At 62.4% G+C, this 25,855-nt stretch overlaps 2 protein-coding genes and 1 long non-coding RNA gene across 10 annotated transcripts in view; all 3 read left to right on the top strand.

Moving 5' to 3' along the window:
* Nucleotides 1-6: 6 nt before the first annotated feature.
* LOC308186886 lies at nt 7-674 on the top strand. 8 transcript variants are annotated; one of them, XR_013944363.1, is made up of 4 exons: nt 7-135; nt 251-295; nt 420-481; nt 577-674. It is a non-coding gene; the product is annotated as an uncharacterized lncRNA (long non-coding RNA). The 8 variants fall into 8 exon arrangements; XR_013944365.1 differs by having other exon boundaries at nt 7-146; nt 231-295; XR_013944367.1 differs by having other exon boundaries at nt 7-187.
* Nucleotides 675-948: 274 nt separating this feature from the next.
* EEF1G (eukaryotic translation elongation factor 1 gamma) lies at nt 949-18,529 on the top strand. Its single transcript, XM_080609045.1, is given in 12 exon segments — nt 949-978; nt 2,476-2,601; nt 2,603-2,623; nt 2,625-2,636; nt 2,739-2,802; nt 2,908-3,050; nt 4,343-4,486; nt 6,030-6,159; nt 7,358-7,565; nt 8,452-8,624; nt 13,193-13,317; nt 16,016-18,529. Coding segments are annotated over 12 exon segments (1,320 nt in total). The 5' UTR covers nt 949-963; the 3' UTR covers nt 16,175-18,529.
* Nucleotides 18,530-22,269: 3,740 nt separating this feature from the next.
* EIF1AD (eukaryotic translation initiation factor 1A domain containing) overlaps nt 22,270-25,855 on the top strand; it is a gene marked incomplete at its 5' end in the record, with an annotated part of 6,317 nt that continues 2,731 nt past the window's right edge. The window contains 1 exon segment of the mRNA XM_080609046.1: nt 22,270-22,299. Coding sequence (XP_080465172.1) covers nt 22,270-22,299 — 30 coding nt within the window.

The following is a 25,855-nucleotide window of genomic DNA, read 5'->3' as shown; positions in this document are numbered from 1 at the left end:
GGGACCCTAGTATGGCCCAGTAGGATCCCAGTGTGGTCCCAGTATGACCCAGTGGGATCCCGTTATGGCCCAGTGGGGTCCTATTGGGGTCCCAGTACGGCCCAGTGGGTCCCAGTACGGCCCAGTGGGGTCCCAGTGTGGTCCCAGTACGGCCCAGCGGGTCCCAGTATGGCCCAGTGGGATCCCAGTGGGTCCCAGTATGGCCCGGTGGGGTCCTATTGGGGTCCCAGTATGGCCCAGTGGGTCCCAGTATGGCCCAGTGGGATCCCATTGGGGTCCCAGTGCGGCCCAGCAGGTCCCAGTGTGGCCCAGTGGGATCCCATTGGGGTCCCAGTGCGGCCCAGCAGGTCCCAGTATGGCCCAGTGGGATCCCATTGGGGTCCCAGTACGGCCCAGCGGGTCCCAGTACGGCCCAGCAGGGCTCAGGCTCCTTCTCCCCGCTCGCAGTTCGCCATCGGCTCGCTCATGGACGATTACCTGGGTGAGCACCGGGGGGGGGGGCGGGGGGGGGGGGGTACGGGGCTTGGCCCCCCCCCTCGCTCCCCCCCCTCACCTCCCTGCCCCCCCCCCCCCCAGGTCTCGTCAGCTGAGCGCAGGACGAGGGACGCCACGGCGGCCGTTTTGGGGCAGAAAGGCCGCGTTTCCAATAAAATCGGGTTTTTTTTGGGCCCTCCCGCCTCCGTCTCGCTCTTTTTTTGGGGGGGGGGGCGCGTGGAAAATTAGGGGGGGGGTGGTCCTGAGGCGCGGGTGGGGGCCCACCCCGCGCCATCGCCGCTTGAAGGCCGCGTCGCCGCTTGAAGAGGGCGAGGCGCCGAGCCGGGGCTCGGTCTCCGCGGCAACCGCCCGGCCTCGCTTTACGGCTCCGGCCGCCTCGGCGCCGCGCGACAGTGCGGCCGCCAGCACTCGGCTGCTTTACGGCTGCGCGGCGCCGCCCCCCCTCCCTCCCTCTCTCGCTCCCCCAAGATGGCGGTGACCGGGGTGAGTGCAGCGGCTCCGCGCCGCCATCCGCCGCCATCCGCCGTCCCCGAGCGGCCCCGGCCGCCGACCCCGGCCCGGATCGGTCCCGTGGGCTCCGAGGAACCGATCCGGGGGGGTTGGGAGCGCGGCGAGGCGCTGGGGGAGCCGCGATGGCGGCCTGGGGTTGGGGGGGGGGGGGGGGGAGGGGCGCGGCCTGGAGGAGACGGGGGGGGGGGCGGGAGGGGGGGGGGGCGGCCCGGGGGGGGTCCCTGTGGTCCTCGGGGGTCCCTTTTGCCCTTGCGGGGGGTCCCCGTTGCCTGTCACGGTCCCCGTTGCTCGTGGGGGGGTCCCCGAGGTCCGTGGGAGGGTCCCCATTGACCTGGGAGGGGGTCCCCGAGGTCCTGGGGGGGTCCCCGAGGTCCTTTTGGGGCCCTGGTGCCCCTGAGGGGCGTCCCCGTCCCTCACAGTGGGGTCCCCGTCGCCCATAACGGTGTCCCCAAGGTCCTTGGGGGTCCCCATCCCCCATACTGGGGTCCCTATACCCCATACTGGGGTCCCCAGCCCCCCATAACGACGTCCCCAAGGTCCTTGGGGGTCCCCATCCCCCATACTGGGGTCCCTATACCCCATACTGGGGTCCCCGTCCCCCATAACGACGTCCCCAAGGTCCTTGGCGGGGTCCCCGTCCTTCAGGGCCACGCCCCCATCAACCTTGGTGGTGTCCCCATCGCCCACGGCGATGTCCCCAAGGTCCTCGGGGGTCCCCGCCCCCCCTAACGATGTCCCCCAAGGTCCCTGTGGGACCCCCGTCACCCTCGGTGGGGTCCCCAGTGCCCATTGCGGGGTCCCCATCCCTCAAGGCCACGTCCCCATCAACCTTGGCGGTGTCCCCATCACCCGTGGCGATGTCCCCCGTGGTTTTTAGGGGTCCCTGTCACCCATATGGGAGTCCCCATCACCCATACCGGTGTCCCCATTGCCCTTAATGGGGTCCCCCATCACCCATACTGGTGTCCCCAAGGTTCTTGTGGGTCCCAATGGCCCATACTGGGGTCTCCATCACCCATACTGGTGTCCCCATATCCCTTAATGGTGTCCCCATCGCCCATACTGGGGTCCCCATCACCCATAACAGTGTCCCCAAGGTCCTTGGGGTTCGCCATCACCCATACTGGGATCCCCATCGCCCATACTGGGGTCCCCATTGCCCTTAATGGGGTACCCATCACCCGTAGTGGGGTCCCCATCACCCATACTGGTGTCCCCATCGCCCATAACAATGTCCCCAAGGTCCTTGGGGGTCCCTATCGCCCATACTGGGGTCCCCATTGCCCATAGTGGGGTCCCCATTGCCCATACTGGTGTCTCCGTCGCCCGTACTGGTGTCCCCAAGGTCCTTGGGGGTCCCCACCTCCCCCAGCAGCACCCCCCGGACACCGTGGGCGCCCACCTCACCTCCTCCTCTCCCCCCCCCGCCCCCCCCCGTGTCCCCCCCACCCCCCCCGTGTCCCCCCCCAGACCCTGTACACGTACCCCGAGAACTGGCGCGCCTTCAAGGCGCTGATCGCGGCGCAGTACAGCGGCGCCAAGCTCCGCGTCCTCTCCTCGCCGCCGCACTTCCACTTCGGCCAGACCAACCGCAGCCCCCGACTTCCTGCGCAAGTTCCCCCGTGGGCAAGGTGAGCAGCGCCCCCCCGGACCCATTATCCCCGTTTTTAGCCCCGTTTCCCCCCCCCCCCCCACCCCGTTTTCGCCCCCAACGCCGCGACTCCCCTCCTCAGGTCCCGGCGTTCGAAGGGGATGACGGGTTCTGCGTCTTCGAGAGCAACGCCATCGCCTACTACGGTGAGTTCTTTAAAGTCCTTAAGGGTGTGGGTTTTTTTTTTTTTACCTTTTTTGGCCCGTTTTTTGGCCCGTTTCGGGGGTCTGAGCGTGGGCTGTGGGGTGCAGTGAGCAACGAGGAGCTGCGCGGCACCACGCGGGAGCGCGCGGCCGAGGTGGTGCAGTGGGTGAACTTCGCCGACAGCGACATCGTGCCCCCCGCCAGCACCTGGGTGTTCCCCACGCTGGGCATCATGCACTACAACAAGCAGGTGGGTCCCAAAACGGGGGGGGGACGGGCCCCAAAACGGGGGGAGCGGCGTCGAAACGGGGGGAGCGGCATCGAAACGGGGGGAAACGGGCCCGAAACGGGGAGAAATGGGCCCAAAAATGGGGGGAATGGGCCCAAAAATGACGGAAGTAGCGTCACAAATGGGGGAACGGCATCAAAAAGGGGGGAAACGGGCCCAAAAAACGGGGGGAGTGGCATCAAAAAGGGGGGAATGGCATTGAAACGGGGGGAAACAGGCCCAAAAATGGGGGAAACGGGCCCAAAAATGGGGGAGTGGCATCAAAAAGGGGGGAAATGGGCCCAAAAATGGGGGGAACAGGCCCAAAAATGGGGGGGAAATGGCATCGAAACGGGGGGGAAACGGCCCTGAAACGGGGGGAAATGGGCCCAAAAATGGGGGAAACGGGCCCAAAAATGGGGGAGTGGCATCAAAAAGGGGGGAAATGGGCCCAAAAATGGGGGGAACAGGCCCAAAAATGGGGGGGAGTGGCGTCGAAAATGAGGGAAATGGTCCCAAAAATGGGGGAAGTGGCATCAAAAATGGGGGGAAATGGCATCAAAACGTGGGGGAAACAGCCCCAAAACGGGGGGGAATGGGCCCAAAAATGGGGGAGCAGCATCAAAACTGGGGAAACGGCATTGAAACGGGGGGAAACGGGCCCAAAAATGGGGGGAGTGGCATCAAAAATGGGGGGAAATGGCATCAAAACAGGGGCAAACGGCCCTGAAATGGGGGGAAATGGGCCCAAAAATGGGGGGAGCGGCATCGAAACTGGGGAAACGGCATTGAAACAGGGGGAAACGGGCCCCAAAATGGGGGGAACGGGCCCAAAAACGGGGGAAGTGGCATCAAAAACGGGGGGAAACAGCCCCAAAACGGGGGGAAACGGCCCCAAAATGGGGGAAACGGCCCCAAAATGGGGGGGAACGGGCCCAAAAATGGGGGGAACGGGCCCAAAAATGGGGGAAACGGGCCCAAAAATGGGGGGAGCGGCATCAAAAATGGGGGAACGGGCCCAAAAATGGGGAAACAGGCCCAAAAATGGGGGGAAACGGCCCCGAAATGGGGGGGAAACGGCCCCAAAACGGGGGGAGATGTGTCTGGGGGGGGCCGTGTGTCCGTCTGAGCGCTCTCCGTGCTCCCGGCCCCCCCCCCTGCCCCTTCCCTTTGGGTTTTGGGGACGCTGGGGGGGGGGATCGTGGGTCTGGGGGGGGTTTGGGGGATTTGGGGGTGTCCCGGGGGGGTCCCCCACCGCTTGCCCCCCTCCGCAGGCGACGGAGCAGGCGAAGGAGGAGGTGCGCCGGGCGCTGGCCGTGCTGGACGCCCGCCTGCGCTGCCGGACCTTCCTGGTGGGCGAGCGCGTCTCGCTGGCCGACATCAGCGTCGTCTGCGCCCTGCTCTGGCTCTACAAGCAGGTGCGGCCCCAAAACGCCCCGAAATCCCCCCAAAAAAAACCCCGCCCCGAGTCCCCCGGCTGGGCCTCGCGGCCCCGAAACGGGGCGGACGTAGCTGAAAGGCGCCGCACGGCCCCGAAACGCGCCCCAAATCTTCCTGGACGCCCCCAAAATGGGCCCGACGCCCCCCAAACTGGGCCCGACGCCCCCAAACTGGGCCCGACGCCCCCAAACTGGGCCCGACGCCCCCAAAACGGGCCTGACACCCCCAAAACGGGCCTCACGCCCCTAAAAGGCACCTCAGGGCCCCGAAACCCAACCCGCATCCCCCCAGACCCCCCCGATGCCCCCCAAAACTCCCCCATGATGCCCCCAGACTCCCCCTGACACCCCCAAGCCCCCCCCCGATGCCCCCCAGACCCCCCTGACGCCCCCCAAACCCCACTCAAACCCCTTCCAACCTCCCCCAGACCCTCAAAGCCCCCCCCACGATGCCCCCGGAACCCCCCCAGACCCCCCCCGACACCCCCAAGCCCCCCCCCGATGCCCCCAGACCCCCCCAACTGCCCCCCAGACTCCCCTTACCACCCCCAAACCCCACTCAACCCCCCACGACACCCCCCTGACCCCCCCCCAGCCCCCTCCCAGCCCCCCCCAGACACCCCCAAGCCCCCCCCGATGCCCCCAGACCCCCTTGACTCCCCCTGACGCCCCCCAAACCCCACTCAAACCTCTCCCAACCTCTCCCAGACCCCCCAAAGCCCCCCCATGATGCCCCGAGAGCCCCCCCAGACCCCCCCTGACACCCCCAAGCCTCCCCCAACACCCCCAGACCCCCTCCCGACACCCCCAGACCCCCCCGACGCCCCCCAAACCCCACTCAAACCCCTCCCAAACTCCCCCAGACCCCCCAACACCCCCCCACGACACCCCCCTGACCCCCCCCAGCCCCCTCCCAACCCCCCCAGACCCCCCCATGATGCCCCCTGACCCCCCCAAGCCCCCCCCGACACTCCCAAACCGCCCCCTTGACGCCCCCCAGACCCCCCCGACGGCCCCCAAACCCCACTCAAACCCCTCCCAACCTCCCCCAGACCCCCCGAAGCCCCCCAAAACCCCCCCATGATGCCCCCTGACCCCCCCAAGCCCCCCCCGACACTCCCAGACCGCCCCCTTGACGCCCCCCAGACCCCCCGAAGCCCCCCAAAGCCCCCCACGATGCCCCCGGAGCCCCCCAGACCCCCCCCGACACCCCCAAGCCCCCCCCGATGCCCCCAGACCCCCCCAACTGCCCCCCCAGACTCCCCTTACCACCCCCAAACCCCTCCCAACCTCCCCCCAAACCCCCCAACACCCCCCACGACACCCCCCTGACCCCCCCCAGCCCCCTCCCAACCCCCCCAGACCCCCCCCGATGCCCCCAGACCCCCCCCCAGACCCCCCGACGCCCCCCAAACCCCACTCAAACCCCTCCCAACCTCCCCCCGACCCCCCGAAGCCCCCCGAAACCCCCCCGCGATGCCCCCGGAGCCCCCCCTGACCCCCCCGTGCCCCCCCCCCCCAGGTGCTGGAGCCCGCCTTCCGGCAGCCCTACGCCAACGTCACGCGCTGGTTCGTCACCTGCCTCAACCAGCCCCAGTTCCGCGCCGTGCTGGGCGACGTGCCGCTGTGCCAGAGGATGGCCCACTTCGACGGTGGGGGGGGGACACGGGGGGGGCATGAGGGGGTCATCGGGGGTATTAGGGAAAATAGGGGGGGTACTGGGGGGTTATTGGGGGGCATGGGGGGTTCCCAGGAGGACATAAGGGGGATTTTGGGGGGGATATGGGGAGAAAATGAGGACGGGGGGGGGTCATGGGGGACAGTGGGGGGACATGGGGGTTATCGGGGGGGGACATTGGGGGGGTACGGGGGGATGTTGGGGGTCATTGGAGGGGCCTTGGGGGTGTCCAGGGGACACTGGGGGGACGTGGGGGGATGGGGGGGGCATCAGGGGGATGTTGGGGGGACATTAGGGGATGGCGGGGGGACATGGGGGGACATCGGAGGGACATGGGGGATATTGGGGGGGTATCGGGGGACATGGTGGGGTACTGGGGGGACACGAGGGGGTATGGGGGGACACGGGGGGGTATGGGGGGACACGGGGGGGTTATCGGGGGACACGGGGGGGTATCGGGGGACACGGGGGGGCTATCGGGGGATATGAGGGGGGTATCAGGGGACCTGGGGGGATATCGGGGGACATGGGGGGGTATCAGGGGCACGGGATATTGGGGGGGCATGGGGGGGCTATCGGGATACAGGGGGGTATCAGGGGACACGGGGGGGGCTATCGGGGGATACGGGGGGGCTATCAGGGGACATGGGGGGTTATTGGGACATGGGGGGGGTATCGGGGGACCCGGGGGGCTATCAGGGGACACGGGGGGGTATCAGGGGACATGGGGGGCTATCGGGGGACACAAGGGGCTATCGGGGGGGCATGGGGGGCTATGAGGGGACATGGGGGGATATCGAGGGACACGGGGGGTAAGAGGGGGCACAGGAGGATATGGGGGGGCACTGGGGGGTATCGGGGGACATGGGGGGGCTAACGGGATGGGGGGTTATCGGGGGATGGGGGGGTATCGGGGGACATGGGGGGGGTATCAGGTGACACAGGGGGGGTATCGGGGGACACAGGGGCTATCAGGGGACATGGGGGGGCTATCGGGGGACACGGGGCTACTGGGGGACATGGGTTATTGGGACACGGGGGAGTATCAGGGGACAGGGGCTATCAGGGGACACAAGGGGCTATTGGGGGACACGGGGGGGGATATCGGGGGTCCTGTCCTCCCCCCCCCCCAGCTGCGGGTGCTGACCCCCCCCCCCCGCGTGCCCCCGCAGCCAAGAAGTTCGCCGAGAGCCAGCCGCGGAAGGAGGCGCCGCGCAAGGAGCGGGGCAAGGAGAAGGAGAAGGAGAAGGAGAGGGACAAGGACAAGGAGAGGGAGGAGCGGCGGCGCGACGAGGGCAGCCCCGAGGAGCTGGACGAGTGCGAGCAGGCCCTGGCCGCGGAGCCCAAGGCCAAGGACCCCTTCGCGCACCTGCCCAAGAGGTGGGGGGGCTGGGGGGGGGAACTGGGAGGGCTGGGTGGGGGGGCTGGGAGGGCTGGGGGGGGACTGGGAGGGCTGGGTGGGGGGGACTGGGAGGGCTGGGGGGGGACTGGGAGGACGGGGGGGGAACTGAGGGGGACGCTGGGGGGATGAGGGGGATGGGGGTGGGGACAGCGGGGACGCCTGGGGGGGGGGGCTGGGGGGGGATACGGTGGGGGAGGTGGGGACACTGGGGATACTGGGAGGGCGCTGGGGATGGTGGGGAGACCATGGGGACACTGGGGATACTGGGGGGACACTGGGGACGGTGGGAACACCGGGGGAATGATGGGGACACTGCGGGGCCCCCACGGAGTGGGTGCCCCCCCCGCACCCCGCGCCCCGCACCAATTCGGGGGTTTTCTGGTTTTTTTCTTCACCGATTTGATTTTTTCCCCCGTTTTTTGCTGTGACCCCGGAACCAATTTTGGGGTTTTCCAGTTTTGGTTCTCCGATTTAATTTTTGCCCCCATTTTTGCCGTGACCCCCAGAACCAATTTTGGGGTTTTCCATTTTTTTCCTTCTCCGATTTAATTTTTGCCCCCGTTCTTGCCGTGACCCCGGAACCAATTTGGGGGTTTTCCATTTTTTGGTTCTCCGATTTAATTTCTGCCCCCCCAGAACCAATTTTGGGGTTTTCTGTTTATTTTTTTATTTATGGATTTGATTTTTTCCTCCGTTTTTTTGCTGTGACCCCGGAACCAATTTTGGGCTTTTCCCTTTTTTCCCTTCCCCGATTCGATTTTTGCCCCCGTTTTTGCCGCTCCCCTGCACCAATTCTGGTTTCTTTTTGGTGTTTTTTCCTTCTCCCATTTAATCCCCCCCCCGTTTCTGCCGTGCCCCCCCCAGCCCCTTCGTCATCGACGAGTTCAAGCGCAAGTACTCCAACGAGGACACGCTGACGGTGGCGCTGCCGCACTTCTGGGAGCACTTCGACAAGGCCGGGTGGTCCATCTGGTACGGCGAGTACCGCTTCCCCGAGGAGCTCACCCAGACCTTCATGAGCTGCAACCTCATCACCGGTACCGGGGGCAAAACGGGGGGAAACGGGCAAAAAACGGGGGGAAATGGGCAAAAAACGGGGAGAAATGGGCAAAAAAACGGGGGGAAATGGGCAAAAAACGGGGATAACGGGGACGAACCGGGGAGAAAACGGGGAGAAAATGGGGATAATGGGGAGAAAATGGGCAAAAAACTTAGAGAAAATGGGGATAATGAGGATGAAATGGGGATAATGGGGAGAAAACGGGGAGAAAATGGGGATAATGGGGACGAAATGGGGAAAAAAGTGAGAAAAAATGGGGATAATGGGGAGAAAATGGGGAGAAAATTGGGATAATGCGGACGAAATTGGGAGAAAATGGAGATGAAATGTGGGTAATGGGGACGAAATGGGGACATAGTGGGGATAACGAGGAGAAAACAGGGAGAAAATGGGGATAATGGGGAGAAAATGGGGAAAAAATAGGGATAATGGGGACAAAATGGGGACATAATGGGGATAATAAGGACAAAACACGCAGAAAATGGGGATAATGGGGGCGAAATGGGGACATAACGGGCCGGGTGGTCCATCTGGTACGGCGAGTACCGCTTCCCCGAGGAGCTCACCCAGACCTTCATGAGCTGCAACCTCATCACCGGTACCGGGGCAAAACGGGGGAAAACGGGCAAAAAACGGGGGGAAATGGGCAAAAAACGGGGGGAAATGGGCAAAAAACGGGGATAACGGGGACGAACCGGGGAGAAAACGGGGAGAAAATGGGGATAATGGGGATGAAATGGGCAAAAAACTTAGAGAAAATGGGGATAATGGGGATGAAATGGGGATAATGGGGAGAAAACGGGGAGAAAACGGGGATAATGGGGACGAAATGGGGAAAAAAGTGAGAAAAAATGGGGATAATGGGGAGAAAATGGGGAGAAAATTGGGATAATGCGGACGAAATTGGGAGAAAATGGAGATGAAATGTGGGTAATGGGGACGAAATGGGGACATAGTGGGGATAACGAGGAGAAAACAGGGAGAAAATGCGGATAATGGGGAGAAAATGGGGAAAAAATAGGGATAATGGGGAGAAAATGGGGACATAATGGGGATAATAAGGACAAAACACGCAGAAAATGGGGATAATGGGGGCGAAATGGGAACATAACGGGCCAGGTGGTCCATCTGGTACGGCGAGTACCGCTTCCCCGAGGAGCTCACCCAGACCTTCATGAGCTGCAACCTCATCACCGGTACCGGGGCAAAACGGGGGAAAACGGGCAAAAAACGGGGGGAAATGGGCAAAAAACGGGGGGAAATGGGCAAAAAACGGGGATAACGGGGACGAACCGGGGAGAAAACGGGGAGAAAATGGGGATAATGGGGATGAAATGGGCAAAAAACTTAGAGAAAATGGGGATAATGGGGATGAAATGGGGATAATGGGGAGAAAACGGGGAGAAAACGGGGATAATGGGGACGAAATGGGGAAAAAAGTGAGAAAAAATGGGGATAATGGGGAGAAAATGGGGAGAAAATTGGGATAATGCGGACGAAATTGGGAGAAAATGGAGATGAAATGTGGGTAATGGGGACGAAATGGGGACATAGTGGGGATAACGAGGAGAAAACAGGGAGAAAATGGGGATAATGGGGAGAAAATGGGGAAAAATAGGGATAATGGGGAGAAAATGGGGACATAATGGGGATAATAAGGACAAAACACGCAGAAAATGGGGATAATGGGGGCGAAATGGGGACATAACGGGCCGGGTGGTCCATCTGGTACGGCGAGTACCGCTTCCCCGAGGAGCTCACCCAGACCTTCATGAGCTGCAACCTCATCACCGGTACCGGGGCAAAACCGGGGGGAAACGGGCAAAAAACGGGGGGAAATGGGCAAAAAACGGGGGGAAATGGGCAAAAAACGGGGATAACGGGGACGAACCGGGGAGAAAACGGGGAGAAAATGGGGATGAAATGGGCAAAAACTTAGAGAAAATGGGGAAAAAACTTAGAGAAAATGGGGATAATGGGGAAGAAATGGAGATAATGGGGAGAAAACGGGGAGAAAATGGGGATAATGGGGACGAAATGGGGAAAAAAGTGAGAAAAAATGGGGATAATGGGGAGAAAATGGGGAGAAAATGGGATAATGCGGACGAAATTGGGAGAAAATGGAGATGAAATGTGGGTAATGGGGACGAAATGGGGACATAGCGGGGATAACGAGGAGAAAACAGGGAGAAAATGCGGATAATAGGGAGAAAATGGGGAAAAATAGGGATAATGGGGACAAAATGGGGACATAATGGGGATAATAAGGACAAAACACGCAGAAAATGGGGATAATGGGGGCGAAATGGGGACATAACGGGCCGGGTGGTCCATCTGGTACGGCGAGTACCGCTTCCCCGAGGAGCTCACCCAGACCTTCATGAGCTGCAACCTCATCACCGGTACCGGGGCAAAACGGGGGAAAACGGGCAAAAAACGGGGGGAAATGGGCAAAAAACGGGGGGAAATGGGCAAAAAACGGGGATAACGGGGACGAACCGGGGAGAAAACGGGGAGAAAATGGGGATAATGGGGATGAAATGGGCAAAAAACTTAGAGAAAATGGGGATAATGGGGATGAAATGGGGATAATGGGGAGAAAACGGGGAGAAAATGGGGATAATGGGGACGAAATGGGGAAAAAAGTGAGAAAAAATGGGGATAATGGGGAGAAAATGGGGAGAAAATTGGGATAATGCGGACGAAATTGGGAGAAAATGGAGATGAAATGTGGGTAATGGGGACGAAATGGGGACATAGTGGGGATAACGAGGAGAAAACAGGGAGAAAATGCGGATAATGGGGAGAAAATGGGGAAAAAATAGGGATAATGGGGAGAAAATGGGGACATAATGGGGATAATAAGGACAAAACACGCAGAAAATGGGGATAATGGGGGCGAAATGGGAACATAACGGGCCAGGTGGTCCATCTGGTACGGCGAGTACCGCTTCCCCGAGGAGCTCACCCAGACCTTCATGAGCTGCAACCTCATCACCGGTACCGGGGCCAAACCGGGGCAAAAACGGGCAAAAAACGGGGAGAAATGGGCAAAAAATGGGGATAACGGGGACGAACCGGGGAGAAAACAGGGAGAAAATGGGGATAATGGGGACAAAACGGGGAGAAAGTGGGGATGAAATGTGGATAATGGGGATGAAATGGGGACATAATGGGGATAATGAGGACAAAACAGGGAGAAAATTGGGATAATGGGAAGAAAATGGGGAAAAAACTGAGAGAAAATGGGGATAATGGGGAGAAAATAGGGAAAAAACAGAGAAAATGGGGATAATGGGGAGAAAATAGGGAAAAAACAGAGAAAATGGGGATAATGGGGAGAAAACGGGAATAATGGGGATGAACTGGGGAGAAAATGGGGATGAAATGGGGACATAATGGGGATAATGAGGACAAAGCAGGGAGAAAATGGGGATAATGGGGAGAAAATGGGAATAATGGGGATGAACTGGGGAGAAAACGGGGATGAAATGGGGACATAATGGGGATAACGAGGACAAAGCAGGGAGAAAATGGGGATAACGGGGAGAAAATGGGGATAATGGGGACGAAATGGGGACATAATGGGCCGGGTGGTCCTTCATGAGCTGCAACCTCATCACTGGTACCGGGGCCAAACCGGGGGAAAACAGGCAAAAAACGGGGATAATGGGGAGAAAACTGGGATAACGGGGAAAAAACGGGGAGAAAATGGGGATAACGGGGAGAAAATGGGGATAATGGCGAGACAACGGGGAGAGAATGGGGATAATGGGGATGAAATGGGGAGAAAATGGGGATAATGGGGACAAAACGGGGAGAAAACGGGGAGAAAATTGGGATAATGGGGACGAAAAGGGGAGAAAATGGGGAAAAAACAGAGATAATGGGGAGAAAACGGGGAGAAAACAGGGGTAATGGGGACGAAACGGGGGTAATGGGGCTGAAATGGGGACATAACGGGGACAGAATGGGGAGAAAACAGGGATAATGGGGACAAAACTGGAAGAAAATCGGGATAATGGGAAGAAAACGGGGAGAAAATGGGGATAATGGGGACAGAACAGGGAGATAATGGGGATAATGGGGATGAAACGGGGGTAATGGGGCTGAAATGGGGACAGAACGGGGACGGAACAGGGAGAAAACAGGGAGAAAACAGGGATAATGGGGATGAAATGGGGACAAAATTGGGACAAAATGGGGATAACGGGGACAAAACAGGGAGAAAATGGGGATATTGGGGAGAAAATGGGGATAAAATGGCGACAAAATAGGGATAATGGGGATGAAATGGGGAAAAAATGGGGACAACAGGGACGAAATGGGGACAAAACGGGAAAAATGTGCAGAAATGGGGATAAAATGGGGACAAAATGGGGATAACGGGGACAAAAACATGGATAACGGACAAAACAGGGATGAAATGGGGACAATGGGGACAAAACGGGGACATTGGGGACGAAATGGGGATAATGGGGACGAAATGGGGACGAAATGGGGACAGAAGGGTGACAACGGGGACAACCCCGTCGCGTCCCCCAGGCATGTTCCAGCGCCTGGACAAGCTGCGCAAGAACGCCTTCGCCAGCGTCATCCTGTTCGGCACCAACAACGACAGCAGCATCTCGGGCGTCTGGGTCTTCCGCGGCCAGGAGCTGGCCTTCACGGTGAGCCCCGGCCCCGAAACCGCCCCGATCGGCCCCAAATAGCCCCCGATCGGCCCCAAATCCCCCCCGTTTGGCCCCAAATCCGCCCCGTTTGGCACCAATTCTCCCCGATCGGCACCAAATCCCCCCGTTTGGCCCCAAATCGCCCCCGATCGGCCCCAAATCCCCCCCGATCGGCCCCAAATCCCCCCTGTTTGGCCCCAAATCCCCCCCGTTTGGCCCCAAATCCCCCCCGATCAGCCCCAAATCCCCCCGATCAGCCCCAAATCCCCCCGATCGGCCCCAAATCCCCCCCATTTGGCCCCAAATCCGCCCCGTTTGGCCCCAAATCCCCCACGATCGGCCCCAAATCCCCCCGATCGGCCCCAAATCCCCCCCATTTGGCCCCAAATCTCCCCCATTTGGTCCCAAATCCCCCCCATTTGGCCCCAAATCCCCCCAATCGGCCCCAAATCCCCCCCATTTGGCCCCAAATCCGCCCCGTTTGGCCCCAAATCCCCCACGATCGGCCCCAAATCCCCCCGATCGGCCCCAAATCCCCCCTGTTTGGCCCCAAATCCCCCCCGTTTGGCCCCAAATCCCCCCCATTTGGCCTCAAATCCCCCCAATCGGCCCCAAATCCCCCCCGTTTGGCCCCAAATCCCCCCCGATCGGCCCCAAATCCCCCCCGATCGGCCCCAAATCCCCCTCGTTTGGCACCAAATCCCCCCCGATCGGCCCCAAATCCCCCCCGATCGGCCCCAAATCCCCCTTGTTTGGCACCAAATACCCCCCGTTTGGTCCCAAATCCCCCCCAGTCGGCCCCAAATCCCCCGTTTGGCCCCAAATCTCCCCCGTTTGGCCCCAAATCCCCCCCGTTTAGTCCCAAATCCCCCCCATTTGGCCCCAAATCCCCCCAATCGGCCCCAAATCCCCCCCGTTTGGCCCCAAATCCCCATCTTCGGGCCCCAGATCTCTGTGTCGGGCCCCAAATCCCCACATTGAGCCCCCAAATGCCTGCCTTGGTCCCCAGATCCCTTCGTTCAGGCCCCAAATCCCTGTATTCTGCCCCAAATCTCTGCATCGGGCCCCCAGATTTGCATATTCAGCCCCCAAATCCTTATGTTTGAGCCCCCAAATCCCTGCGTTGGGCCCCAAATCTCCACATTTGGCCCCCCAAATCCCCATGCTGGCCCCCAAATGTCCACATCAGGCCCCAAATCCCCGCATTGAGCCCCTAAATCCCTGTGTTGGGCCCCAAATCCCTGCGTTGGACCCCCAAATTTCCACGTTCAGCCCCCAAATCCCAGTGCCTGTTCCCCAAATCTCCGTGTTGGGTCCCAAATCTGCATGTTTGGGTCCCGAATCCCCACGTTCAGGCCCCAAAATCCCTGTGTTGGGCCCCAAAATCCCTGTGTCAGGCCCCAAATCCCCATGTTGGCCCCCAAATCTCCACATCAGGCCCCGAATCCCCAGATTGAGCCCCCAAATCCCTGGATTTGGCCCCAAATCCCTGCATTCGGGCCCCAAATCCCTACATCAGGCCCCCAGATTTCCACACTCAGGCCCCAAATCCCCGTGTTTGGCCCCCAAATCCCCGCATTGCCCCCCAAATTTCCACATTCATGCCCCCAGATCCCTGTGTTTGGGCCCCAAATCCCAGTGTTGGCCCCCAGATCCCCACTTTTGGCCACAAATCCCCACTTTTGGCCCCCACATCTCCCTATCTTGGCCCCCAAATCCCTGTATTTGGGCCCCAAATCTCCCTTTTTGGCCCCCAAATCCTTGCATTCAGGCCCCCAAATTCCCACTTTTGCCCCCCAATCCCTGCATTGGCCCCAAAATCCCTTTGTTTGGCCCCCAGCTCTCTGAAATTGGGCCCCGAGTCCCCCCGTTCTGCCCCCAAATCCCCACTTTTACGCCCCCAAATCCCCATTTTTGAGCCCCCAGCTCCCCATTTTCGGGCCCCACCCCCCCGTTCTGCCCCCCCTTCCCCACTTCTACCCCCCACCTCCCCGTTTTTGGGCCCCAACCCCCCCGTGGCGCCCCCACCTCCCCACTTTCACCCCCCACCTCCCCATTTTTGGGCCCCAACCCCCCCCGTTGCGCCCCCACCTCCCCACTTTCGCCCCCCACCTCCCCGTTTTCGGGCCCCAACACCCCCCTTCTGCCCCCACCTCCCCACTTCTGCCCCCCACCTCCCCATTTTTTAGGCCCCAACTCCCCCCGTTCTGCCCCCAAATCCCCACTTTTGGTCCCCAGATCCCCATTTTTGGGCCTCAGCCCCCCTGTTGCACCCCCAAATCCCCACTTCACCCCCCACCTCCCCATTTTCGGGCCCCAACCCCCCCGTTCTGCCCCCACCTCCCCACTTTCGCCCCCCACCTCCCCATTTTCAGGCCCCAACTCCCCCCCTTCTGCCCCCAAATCCCCACTTTTGCCCCCCAACTCCCCATTTTCGGGCCCCAACCCCGTCCATTGTGCCCCCACCTCCCCACTTTCGCCCCCCAACTCCCCATTTTGGGGCCCCAACCCCCCCGTTCTACCCCCAAATCCCCACTTCACCCCCCACCTCCCCATTTTCGGGCCCCAGCTCCCCCGTTCTGCCCCCACCTCCCCACTTTCGCCCCCCCCCTCCCCGTTTTCGGGCCCCAACCCCCCCGTGGCGCCCCCGCCTCCCCACTTTCGCCCCCCGACGCCCCGTTTCGTCCCCCCGCAGCTGAGCCCCGACTGGCAGGTGGACTACGAGTCGTACGCGTGGCGCAAGCTGGACAGCGACAGCGCCGAGTGCCGGGCCCTGGTGCGGGAGTACTTCAGCTGGGAGGGCGCCTTCGCGCACGTGGGCAAGGCCTTCAACCAGGGCAAGATCTTCAAGTGACCCACGGCAGCTGGCGCCACGGGGCGCGGCAGCGGATGGCGGCGCGGCGGGGTACATCGGCGTGTTGCGGCGTGGCGCGGCGTGGCGCTCTGTCGCGACGTGGCGCGGCGGCGTCATCGTGGCACAGCGCGTCGTCGTGTCGTGACATGTTGTTGTGTCGTGACATGTCGTCGTGTCACCACATCGCGTCACTGTGTTACGACGTGTCATGTCACAACATTGTCATCGTGTCACAGCGTGTTGTGGTGTCGTGACATGTCGTTGTGTCATGACATGTCATTGCGTCGTGACATGTCGTTGTGTCATGACATGTCGTTGTGTCCTGACATGTCGTCGTGTTGTGACATGACATCGTGTCACCACGTCGTGTGACTGTGTTACGACGTGTCATGTCACAACACTGTCATTGTGTCACAGCGCATCGTGGTGTCATGACATGTCGTCATGTCACGACATGACATCGTGTCACCACATCGCGTCACTGTGTCACAACGTGTCCTGTCACAACATCGTCATCGTGTCACAGCGCGTCATGGTGTCGTGACATGTCGTTGTGTCGTGACATGTCATTGTGTCGTGACATGACATCGTGTCACCACATCGCGTCACTGTGTCACGACGTGTCATGTCACAACATCGTCATCGTGTCACAGCGCATCGTTGTGTCATGACATGTCGTCATGTCACGACATGACATCGTGTCACCACATCGCGTCACTGTGTCATGACGTGTCATGTCACAACATCGTCATCGTGTCACAGCGCGTCGTGGTGTCATGACATGTCGTTGTGTCATGACATGTCGTTGTGTCGTGACATGTCGTTGTGTCGTGACATGTCGTTGTGTCGTGACATGTCGTTGTGTCGTGACATGTCGTTGTGTCGTGACATGTCGTTGTGTCATGACGTCGTTGTGTCGTGACATGTCGTTGTGTCGTGACATGTCGTTGTGTCATGACGTCGTTGTGTCGTGACATGTCGTTGTGTCGTGACATGTCGTTGTGTCATGACGTCGTTGTGTCGTGACATGTCGTTGTGTCGTGACATGACATCGTGTCACCACGTCGTGTCACTGTGTTACGACGTGTCATGTCACAACATTGTCATTGTGTCACAGCGCATCGTTGTGTCATGACATGTCGTCATGTCACGACATGACATCGTGTCACCACATCGCGTCACTGTGTCACAACGTGTCCTGTCACAACATCGTCATCGTGTCACAGCGCGTCATGGTGTCATGACATGTCGTTGTGTCATGACATGTCATCGTGTCGTGACATGTCCTGTCTCCACGTCGCGTCACTGTGTCACGACGTGTCACGTCACAACATCGTCATCGTGTCGCAGCGCGTCGTGGTGTCGTGACATGCGGTCGTGTCACGACGTGCCATCACATTTGTGTCATGACGTGTCGTCATGTCGTAACATGTCACAACATGTCACTGTCATCATGTCGTGATACGTCATCGTGTCACGTCACGACATGTCACCGTGTCACAATGTGTCATCATATTGTGACGCGTCAGCGCGTCGTGACGTGTTACACCGTGTCACTGTCGTGACATGTCGCTAGGTGTCAGCATGTCACATCGTGTCCCGACGTGTCATCATGTCATGACGTCTCGTTGTGTCATGCCGTGTCGCTGTGTCACAATGTGTCATCACGTCGCGACATGTCACAATGTCATTGTCATGACGCGTTGCGTTATGACATCACCGTGTTGTGACATGTCGTGACGTGTCATGTCACACCGTGTCAGAACTTGTCACTGTGTCATGACGTCATCATGTCACGATGTGTCATCATGTCGTGACACATCATCGTGTCGCACCATGTCACTGTCGCAACGTCATCATGTCGTGACATGTCACCATGTCACAACACGTCACTGTCACAACTTGTGTCGCGATGCCACTGTTACATGTCGGCCTGTTGCAACATGTCAACGTCATGACATCGTGTCCTGACGTCACCATGTCACGTGTCGCCATGCTGTGACACGTCCCCATGTCCCGACACGTCGCCATGTCCCGACACGTCGCCATGTCCCGACACGTCCCCATGTCCCGACACGCCGCCATGTCATGCCATGTCCCGGCACGTCCCCGTGTCGCGATGCGTCCCCGTGTCCCGACATGTCCCCGTGTCCCGGCACGTCCCCGTGTCCCAACACGTCGCCATGTCCCGACACGCCGCCATGTCGTGCCATGTCCCGGCACGTCCCCGTGTCGCGATGCGTCCCCACGTTGCTGCGGCGCCGCGTGTCGCCGCGCCGCGTCACCGTGTCGCGACATGTCACGACGCGTCGCCGCAGACGGAGCCGCGCGGCCAATAAACGGGAACGGATCCGGCCCCGGCGGTGGCCTGGGGGCTTCGGGGGGGAACTGGGGGGTACTGGGAGCCACTGGGCACCAACTGGGGGTTACTGGGTGCTGTTGGGAGCCACTGGGGGTTACTGGGCACCATTGAGCACCAACTGGGTGTTACTGGGAGCTGTTGGGGGTTTACTGGGAGTTACTGGGTGATGCTGAGAGCCACTGGGGGTAACTGGAGCCCAATTGGCACCACTGGGCATTACTGGGGGATACTGGGGGGTACTGGGAGTTATTGGGCACCAACTGGGTGTTACTGGGAGCCTTTGGGTGTCACTGGGAGTTACTGGGAGCCACTGGGGGTCACTGGAACCCACTGGGAGCCGAGTTACGGGGCGCTGCTGGGAGCTACTGGGCGTTACTGGGAGCCACGGGGCATCACCAGCAGTCCCCGCCCCCCCCCCCCACGTGACCCAGCGCCACCGCCCTCCTGGCCACGCCCCCCCCACCGGCCACGCCTATTGAGGCCACGCCCCCTCAGGCCCCGCCCCCTCAGGCCACGCCCCCCGGCAGCTGAGTCACGGCGGGACCGGGGCGGTGGCGGGGCCGCGCCCACCAGAGCCACCAGTACGGACCAGTACGGACCAGTATGGAGCAGTACGGACCAGTATGGAGCAGTACGGACCAGTATGGAGCAGTGCGGACCAGTATGGACCAGTACGGACCAGTGGCACCAGTGCGAGGCAGCGCCCACCAGTGCAGACCAGTGCCCACCAGTTTGCACCAGTTCAGACCAGTGTCCAACAGTTCAGACCAGCACCCACCAGTTCAGACCAGTGCCCCACCAATGCAGACCAGTGCCCACCAGTTTGCACCAGTTCAGACCAGTGCCCACCAGTTTGCACCAGTCCAAACCAGCACCCACCACTGCTCACCAGTCCAAACCAGTGCCCACCAGCCCAAACCAGTGCCCACTAGTTCAGACCAGTTTGAACCAACGCCCATCAGTTCAAACCAGCATCCACCAGCACCCACCAGTTAAAACCAGTTCACACCAGTTTAAGCCAGCACCTGCCAGTGAGCACCAGCAAAAGCCAGCGTGCACCAGTGCCACCAGTTTGCACCAGTGCCTGCCAGTGCCCACCAGTTCAGACCAGTTCAGACCAGTTCCGACCAGCATCCACCAGTTCAATCCAGTGCCCACCAATTCAGACCAGCACACACCAGTGCAGACCAGTGTCCACCAGTTTGCACAGTTAAAACCAGTGTCCAACAGTTCCGACCAGTGCCCACCAGTTCAGACCAGTGGCCACCAGTGGCCACCAGTTCAGACCAGCGCCAACCAGTTCTGACCAATTCCAACCAGTTCAATCCAGTGCCCATCAGTTCAGGCCACTTTGCACCAGATAAAACCAGTGCCCACCAGTTTGCACCAGTTCAGACCAGTTCAGACCTGCACCCACCAGTTCTGACCAGTGCCCACCAGTTCAAACCAGTTTGCACCACTTCAGACCAGCAGCCACCCAGTTCAGACCAGCGGCCACCAGTTCAGACCAGTGCCCACCAGTTCAGACCAGTTTTGCACCAGTTCAGACCAGTTCGGACCAGTTCGGACCAGTTCAGACCCGTGCCCCCCCGTCCAGCTGTGGTGGGGGAGGGGCGGTGCCGCACATCTGGACCCGCCCCTCCCCCCCCCGCCCCCCCCCGGCCGCGCCCAGGCCCGGGGCTGAGTCAGCGGCGGGGGCGGCGAGCGGGAACGGGCCGAAATCGGGCGGAATCGGGCAAAATTGGGCGGAATCGGCGGAATCGGGCAAAACGGGGCGAAACGGGGCAGATTTGGGCAAAACCGGGCGGGGGGGGCCAAAGCCCCGCTGCGAACCCCACGGCCGGGCCCCACATCTGGGGGCAGCCCCTGCCCCACTGCTCGCCTCCAGCCCCACACTTATGGGGCTGCCCCACATCCCCCCCCAGCCCCACACTTATGGGGCTGCCCCACATCTATGGGGCTGCCCCACATCTCCCCCCCCAGCCCCACACCTATTGGGGCTGCCCCACACTGCCCCACACTTATGGGGCTGCCCCACACTTATGGGGCTGCCCCACATCCCCCCCCGCCCCACCCCTATGGGGCTGCCCCACATCTCCCCCCAGCCCCACCCCTATGGGGCTGCCCCACATCCCCCCCAGCCCCACACTTATGGGGCTGCCCCACATCCCCCCCCAGCCCCACACTTATGGGGCTGCCCCACATCCCCCCCCAGCCCCACATCTATGGGGCTGCCCCACATCCCCCCCCAGCCCCACACTTATGGGGCTGCCCCACATCCCCCCCCAGCCCCACCCCTATGGGGCTGCCCCCTTTTGCAGCCCTGCGCCCCACGTCTATGGGGCTGCCCCACACTTATGGGGCTGCCCCACATCCCCCCCCAGCCCCACACTTATGGGGCTGCCCCACATCCCCCCCCAGCCCCACACTTATGGGGCTGCCCCACATCTCCCCCCAGCCCCACCCCTATGGGGCTGCCCCACATCTCCCCCCCCAGCCCCACACCTATGGGGCTGCCCCACATCTCCCCCCCAGCCCCACACCTATGGGGCTGCCCCCTTTTGCAGCCCTGCGCCCCACGTCTATGGGGCTGCCCCACACTTATGGGGCTGCCCCACATCTACCCCCAGCCCCACACCTATGGGGCTGCCCCACATCTCCCCCCCCAGCCCCACACTTATGGTGCTGCCCCACATCTCCCCCCAGCCCCACCCCTATGGGGCTGCCCCACATCTCCCCCCACAGCCCCACCCCTATGGGGCTGCCCCCTTTTGCAGCCCCACGCCCCACGTCTATGGGGCTGCCCCACACCTATGGGGCTGCCCCACATCTCCCCCCCCAGCCCCACACCTATGGGGCTGCCCCACGTCTCTCCCCCCAGCCCCACACCTATGGGGCTGCCCCCTTTTGCAGCCCTGCGCCCCACGTCTATGGGGCTGCCCCACACTTACGGGGCTGCCCCACATCTCCCCCCAGCCCCACACCTAGGGGGCTACCCCTTTTTGCAGCCCCACGTCTATGGGGCTGCCCCACACTTATGGGGCTGCCCCACATCTCCCCCCCAGCCCCACCCCTATGGGACTGCCCCCCCCCCCCCCGAGTCCCATTTCTTGCCCCCCCAGCCCCACATCCGTGGGGCAGGCCCAGCCCCACTGCTTGCTTCCAGCCCCACACTTATGGGGCTGCCCCACATCCATGGGGCTGCCCCACATCCATGGGGCTGCCCCGCTTCCCCCCCCCCCCCCCCCGGCTCTTTCCCTGCCCAGCCCCGCGCGGGGGGGGGGCGGGGCCAAATTCCTGCGGGGGGGGCCGGGGAGCGAGGCGGGGCGGGGGCGGGGCTACCGCGACTGGGCGGGGCACTGGGGGAACTGGGAGCGGTGCTGGTGTGACTGGGAATGGTCCCGGGTTAACTGGGAGTGGTCCCAGCGTAACGGGGAGTGGTGCTGGGGCGACTGGGAATGGCACTGGGGTAACTGGGAGTGGTCCCAGTGTAACCGGGATCGGTGCTGGGGCAACTGGGAGCAGTGCTGGGGGAACTGGGAATGGTCCCAGGGGAACTGGGAGCAGTGCTGGTGTAACTGGGAACTGCCCCGGTGCAACTGGGAAAGGCACTGGTGTAAGTGGGGGTGGTCCCAGTGTAACTGCCCCACTGGTGCTGGGGCAACTGGGAGTGGTCCCATTGTAACTGGGAGCAGCGCTGGAGTAACTGGGAATGGTCCCAGTGCAACTGGGAATGGCGCTGGGGCAACTGGGAGTGGTGCTGGTGTGACTGGGAACTGCATGGGGCAACTGGGAACTGCCCCAGTGCAGCTGGGAATGGCACTGGTGTAACTGGGCAGCGCTATGGGGCAGGGCTATGGGGCAGGGCTATGGGGCAGGGTTATAGGGCAGGGCTATGGGGCAGGGTTATAGGGCAGGGCTATGGGGCAGGGTTATGGGGCAGGGCTATGGGGCAGGGCTATGGGGCAGGGTTATGGGGCAGGGCTATGGGGCAGGGCTATGGGGCAGGGTTATGGGGCAGGGTTATGGGGCAGGGCTATGGGGCAGGGTTATGGGGCAGGGTTGCAGGTTATGGGGCAGGGCTATGGGGCAGGGTTATGGGGCAGGGTTATGGGGCAGGGCTATGGGGCAGGGCTATGGGGCAGGGTTATGGGGCAGGGTTATGGGGCAGGGCTATGGGGCAGGGCTATGGGGCAGGGTTATGGGGCAGGGCTATGGGGCAGGGTTATAGGGCAGGGTTATGGGGCAGGGCTATGGGGCAGGGCTATGGGGCAGGGTTATGGGGCAGGGTTATGGGGCAGGGCTATGGGGCAGGGTTATGGGGCAGGGTTATGGGGCAGGGCTATGGGGCAGGGCTATGGGGCAGGGTTATGGGGCAGGGCTATGGGGCAGGGTTATGGGGCAGGGTTATAGGGCAGGGCTATAGGGCAGGGTTATGGGGCAGGGTTATGGGGCAGGGTTATAGGGCAGGGCTATGGGGCAGGGTTATGGGGCAGGGTTATGGGGCAGGGCTATGGGGCAGCGCTATGGGGCAGGGTTATAGGGCAAGGTTATGGGGCAGGGTTATGGGGCAGGGCTATGGGGCAGGGCTATGGGGCAGGGTTATAGGGCAAGGTTATGGGGCAGGGTTATGGGGCAGGGCTATGGGGCAGGGCTATGGGGCAGGGCTATGGGGCAGGGTTATAGGGCAAGGTTATGGGGCAGGGTTATGGGGCAGGGCTATGGGGCAGCGCTATGGGGCAGGGCTATGGGGCAGCGCTATGGGGCAGGGTTATGGGGCAGGGTTATGGGGCACCCCACTACTCCCGCCCCCCCCGCTATGGGGCAGGGACCCCCCCCTTGCCCCCCCCCCGCCCCACGGCCCCGCCGGGCGCAGCCGGGGCTCGGGGCAGGACGCGGTGGCCCCGCGCCAGGTCGGAATCCCAAAAATCCCCCGCGTGGCCTCGGCGAAGGGGGAGGGGCTCCTGGCCCCGCCCCCACCCCCCACACCCCCCCCACGGACACGGGTGGGCGGCTGGGGGGGGGGGGGGGGAGCGGCCGTGGGGTTCCCGTGGGCGGCACCTGGGGGGCGGCACTTGGGGGGTGTCACTTATGGGGTGTCACTTGGGGGGCAGCACCTGGGGGGCAGCATTTATGGGGCAGCACTTGGGGGGTGTCACTTGGGGGGCGGCACTTGGGGGGCGGCACTTGGGGGGCGGCACTTATGGGGCAGCACTTATGGGGCAGCACTTATGGGGTGTCACTTGGGGGGCAGCACCTGGGGGGCAGCATTTATGGGGCAGCACTTGGGGGGTGTCACTTGGGGGGTGTCACTTGGGGGGCAGCACTTGGGGGGCGGCACTTGGGGGGCAGCACCTGGGGGGCGGCGCTTGGGGGGCGGCGCTTGGGGGGCCCCAGCCCCACGGACGCTGGGTTGTGGGGGGGTGGTCCCGGGGGGGGGGCGGGGCTCGAGGGGGATTCCTGAAGGGGGAGGGGCGGGGGGGGGGGGTTCCCTTTGGGGGGTGGGGAGGGAATTCCGGGGGTGGGGGCGGGGCTACGCGGGGGCTTCCCCCCGAGGGCGGGGCCGGGGGGGGGGAGGGGGTTCCCTGGGGGGGGGGAGGGGGGGGGCGCTATGGGGGGGGCTGGGGGGGGGGTGCAGGGGCTATGGGGGGGGGGGGTCCGGGGGGGGGGGGGTCCGGGGTTTATGGGGTTAACGGGGGTGATGGGGGGGGGCTGGGGGGGGGCCGGGGCTCTGTGCTCCCTATAGGTCCCCAGGGGCCCCTATAGCACCCCCCGCGTCCCTCCCCGGTCCCTACAGGTCGCTGTGGGTCCCCGGGGGTCCCCACAGGTCCCTATGGCCCCTATAGGTCCCCACAGGTCCCTATGGCCCCTATAGGTCCCCACAGGTCCCTATGGTCTCTATAGGTCCCCACAGGTCCCTATGGCCCCTATAGGTCCCCACAGGTCCCGGGGGTCCCTATAGGTCCCCACAGGTCCCTATGGTCCCTATAGGTCCCCACAGGTCCCTATGGTCTCTATAGGTCCCCACAGGTCCCTATGGCCCCTATAGGTCCCCACAGGTCCCTATGGTCTCTATAGGTCCCCACAGGTCCCTATGGTCCCTATAGGTCCCCACAGGTCCCTATGGTCCCTATAGGTCCCCACAGGTCCCTATGGTCTCTATAGGTCCCCACAGGTCCCTATGGTCTCTATAGGTCCCCACAGGTCCCGGGGGTCCCCGCGCGTCCCTGCGGGTCCTTACAGTACCCGACGGGTCCCCACGTGTCCCCCCGGTCCCTACAGGACCCCCCGGTCACTACACGTCCCTACAGGACCCCCGCTCCCTATGAGCCCCCCTGGTCCCTATAGGTCCCTACGGGACCCCCCAGTCCCTACAGCTCCCTATAGGACCCCACGTGTCCCCCCGTTCCCTATGTCTCCCTATAAGACCCCTCGGTCCCTATAGGACCCCCCCCGGACGTCCTGGTCCCTACAGGTTTCTATAGGACCCCCCGGCCCCTACAGCTCCCTATATTACCCCACGTTTCCCCCCAGTCCCTACAGGTCCCTATGAGTCCCACCGGTCCCCTCGGTCCCTAGAGGACCCTATAGGACCGCACCGATACCCCCAGTCCCTATAGGACCCTACAGGTCCCCACAGGACCTCCCCCGGTCCCTATGAGTCTCCCTGGTCCCTATAGGACCCCCAAGGGCTCTCCGGTCCCTACAGGTTCCTATAGGACCTCCCCGCTCCTCCCAGTCCCTACAGGTCCCTATAGGACCCCCCCGGTCCCTATGTGTCCCTATAGATCCCTATCGGACCCCCCCCCCTCCCCCCGGGCCCTAAAGGTCCCTATAGGACCCCCCCGGTCCCTATGTGTCCCTACGAGCCCCCCCGGTCCCTATGTGTCCCTATAGGACCCCCCCCCTCCCCCCGGTCCCTACAGTTCCCTACGAGCCCCCGCGGTCCCTATCGGACCCCCCCCCGGTCCCTACGTGTCCCTATAGATCCCTATCGGATCCCCCCCCCCCCCCCCCCCGGTCCCTACAGGTCCCTATCGGCCCCCCCGCTCCCTACAGGTCCCTACGAGCCCCCCCTGGTCCCTATAGATCCCTATCGGACCCCCCCGCTCCCCCCGGGCCCTACAGGTCCCTATAGGACCCCCCGGTCCCTATGTGTCCCTATCGGACCCCCCCCCTCCCCCCGGTCCCTACAGGTCCCTATCGGACCCCCCCCCCTCCCCCCGGGCCCTAAAGGTCCCTATAGGACCCCCCCGGTCCCTATGTGTCCCTACGAGCCCCCCCGGTCCCTATGTGTCCCTATAGGACCCCCCCCCCTC

This window comes from Anser brachyrhynchus, assembly GCF_964034855.1.
Source record: "Anser brachyrhynchus genome assembly, contig: SCAFFOLD_467, whole genome shotgun sequence".
Lineage (NCBI taxonomy): Eukaryota > Metazoa > Chordata > Aves > Anseriformes > Anatidae > Anser > Anser brachyrhynchus.
Note: the sequence above shows the minus strand (reverse complement) of the source record. Positions and strands in the feature narration are given on the sequence as shown.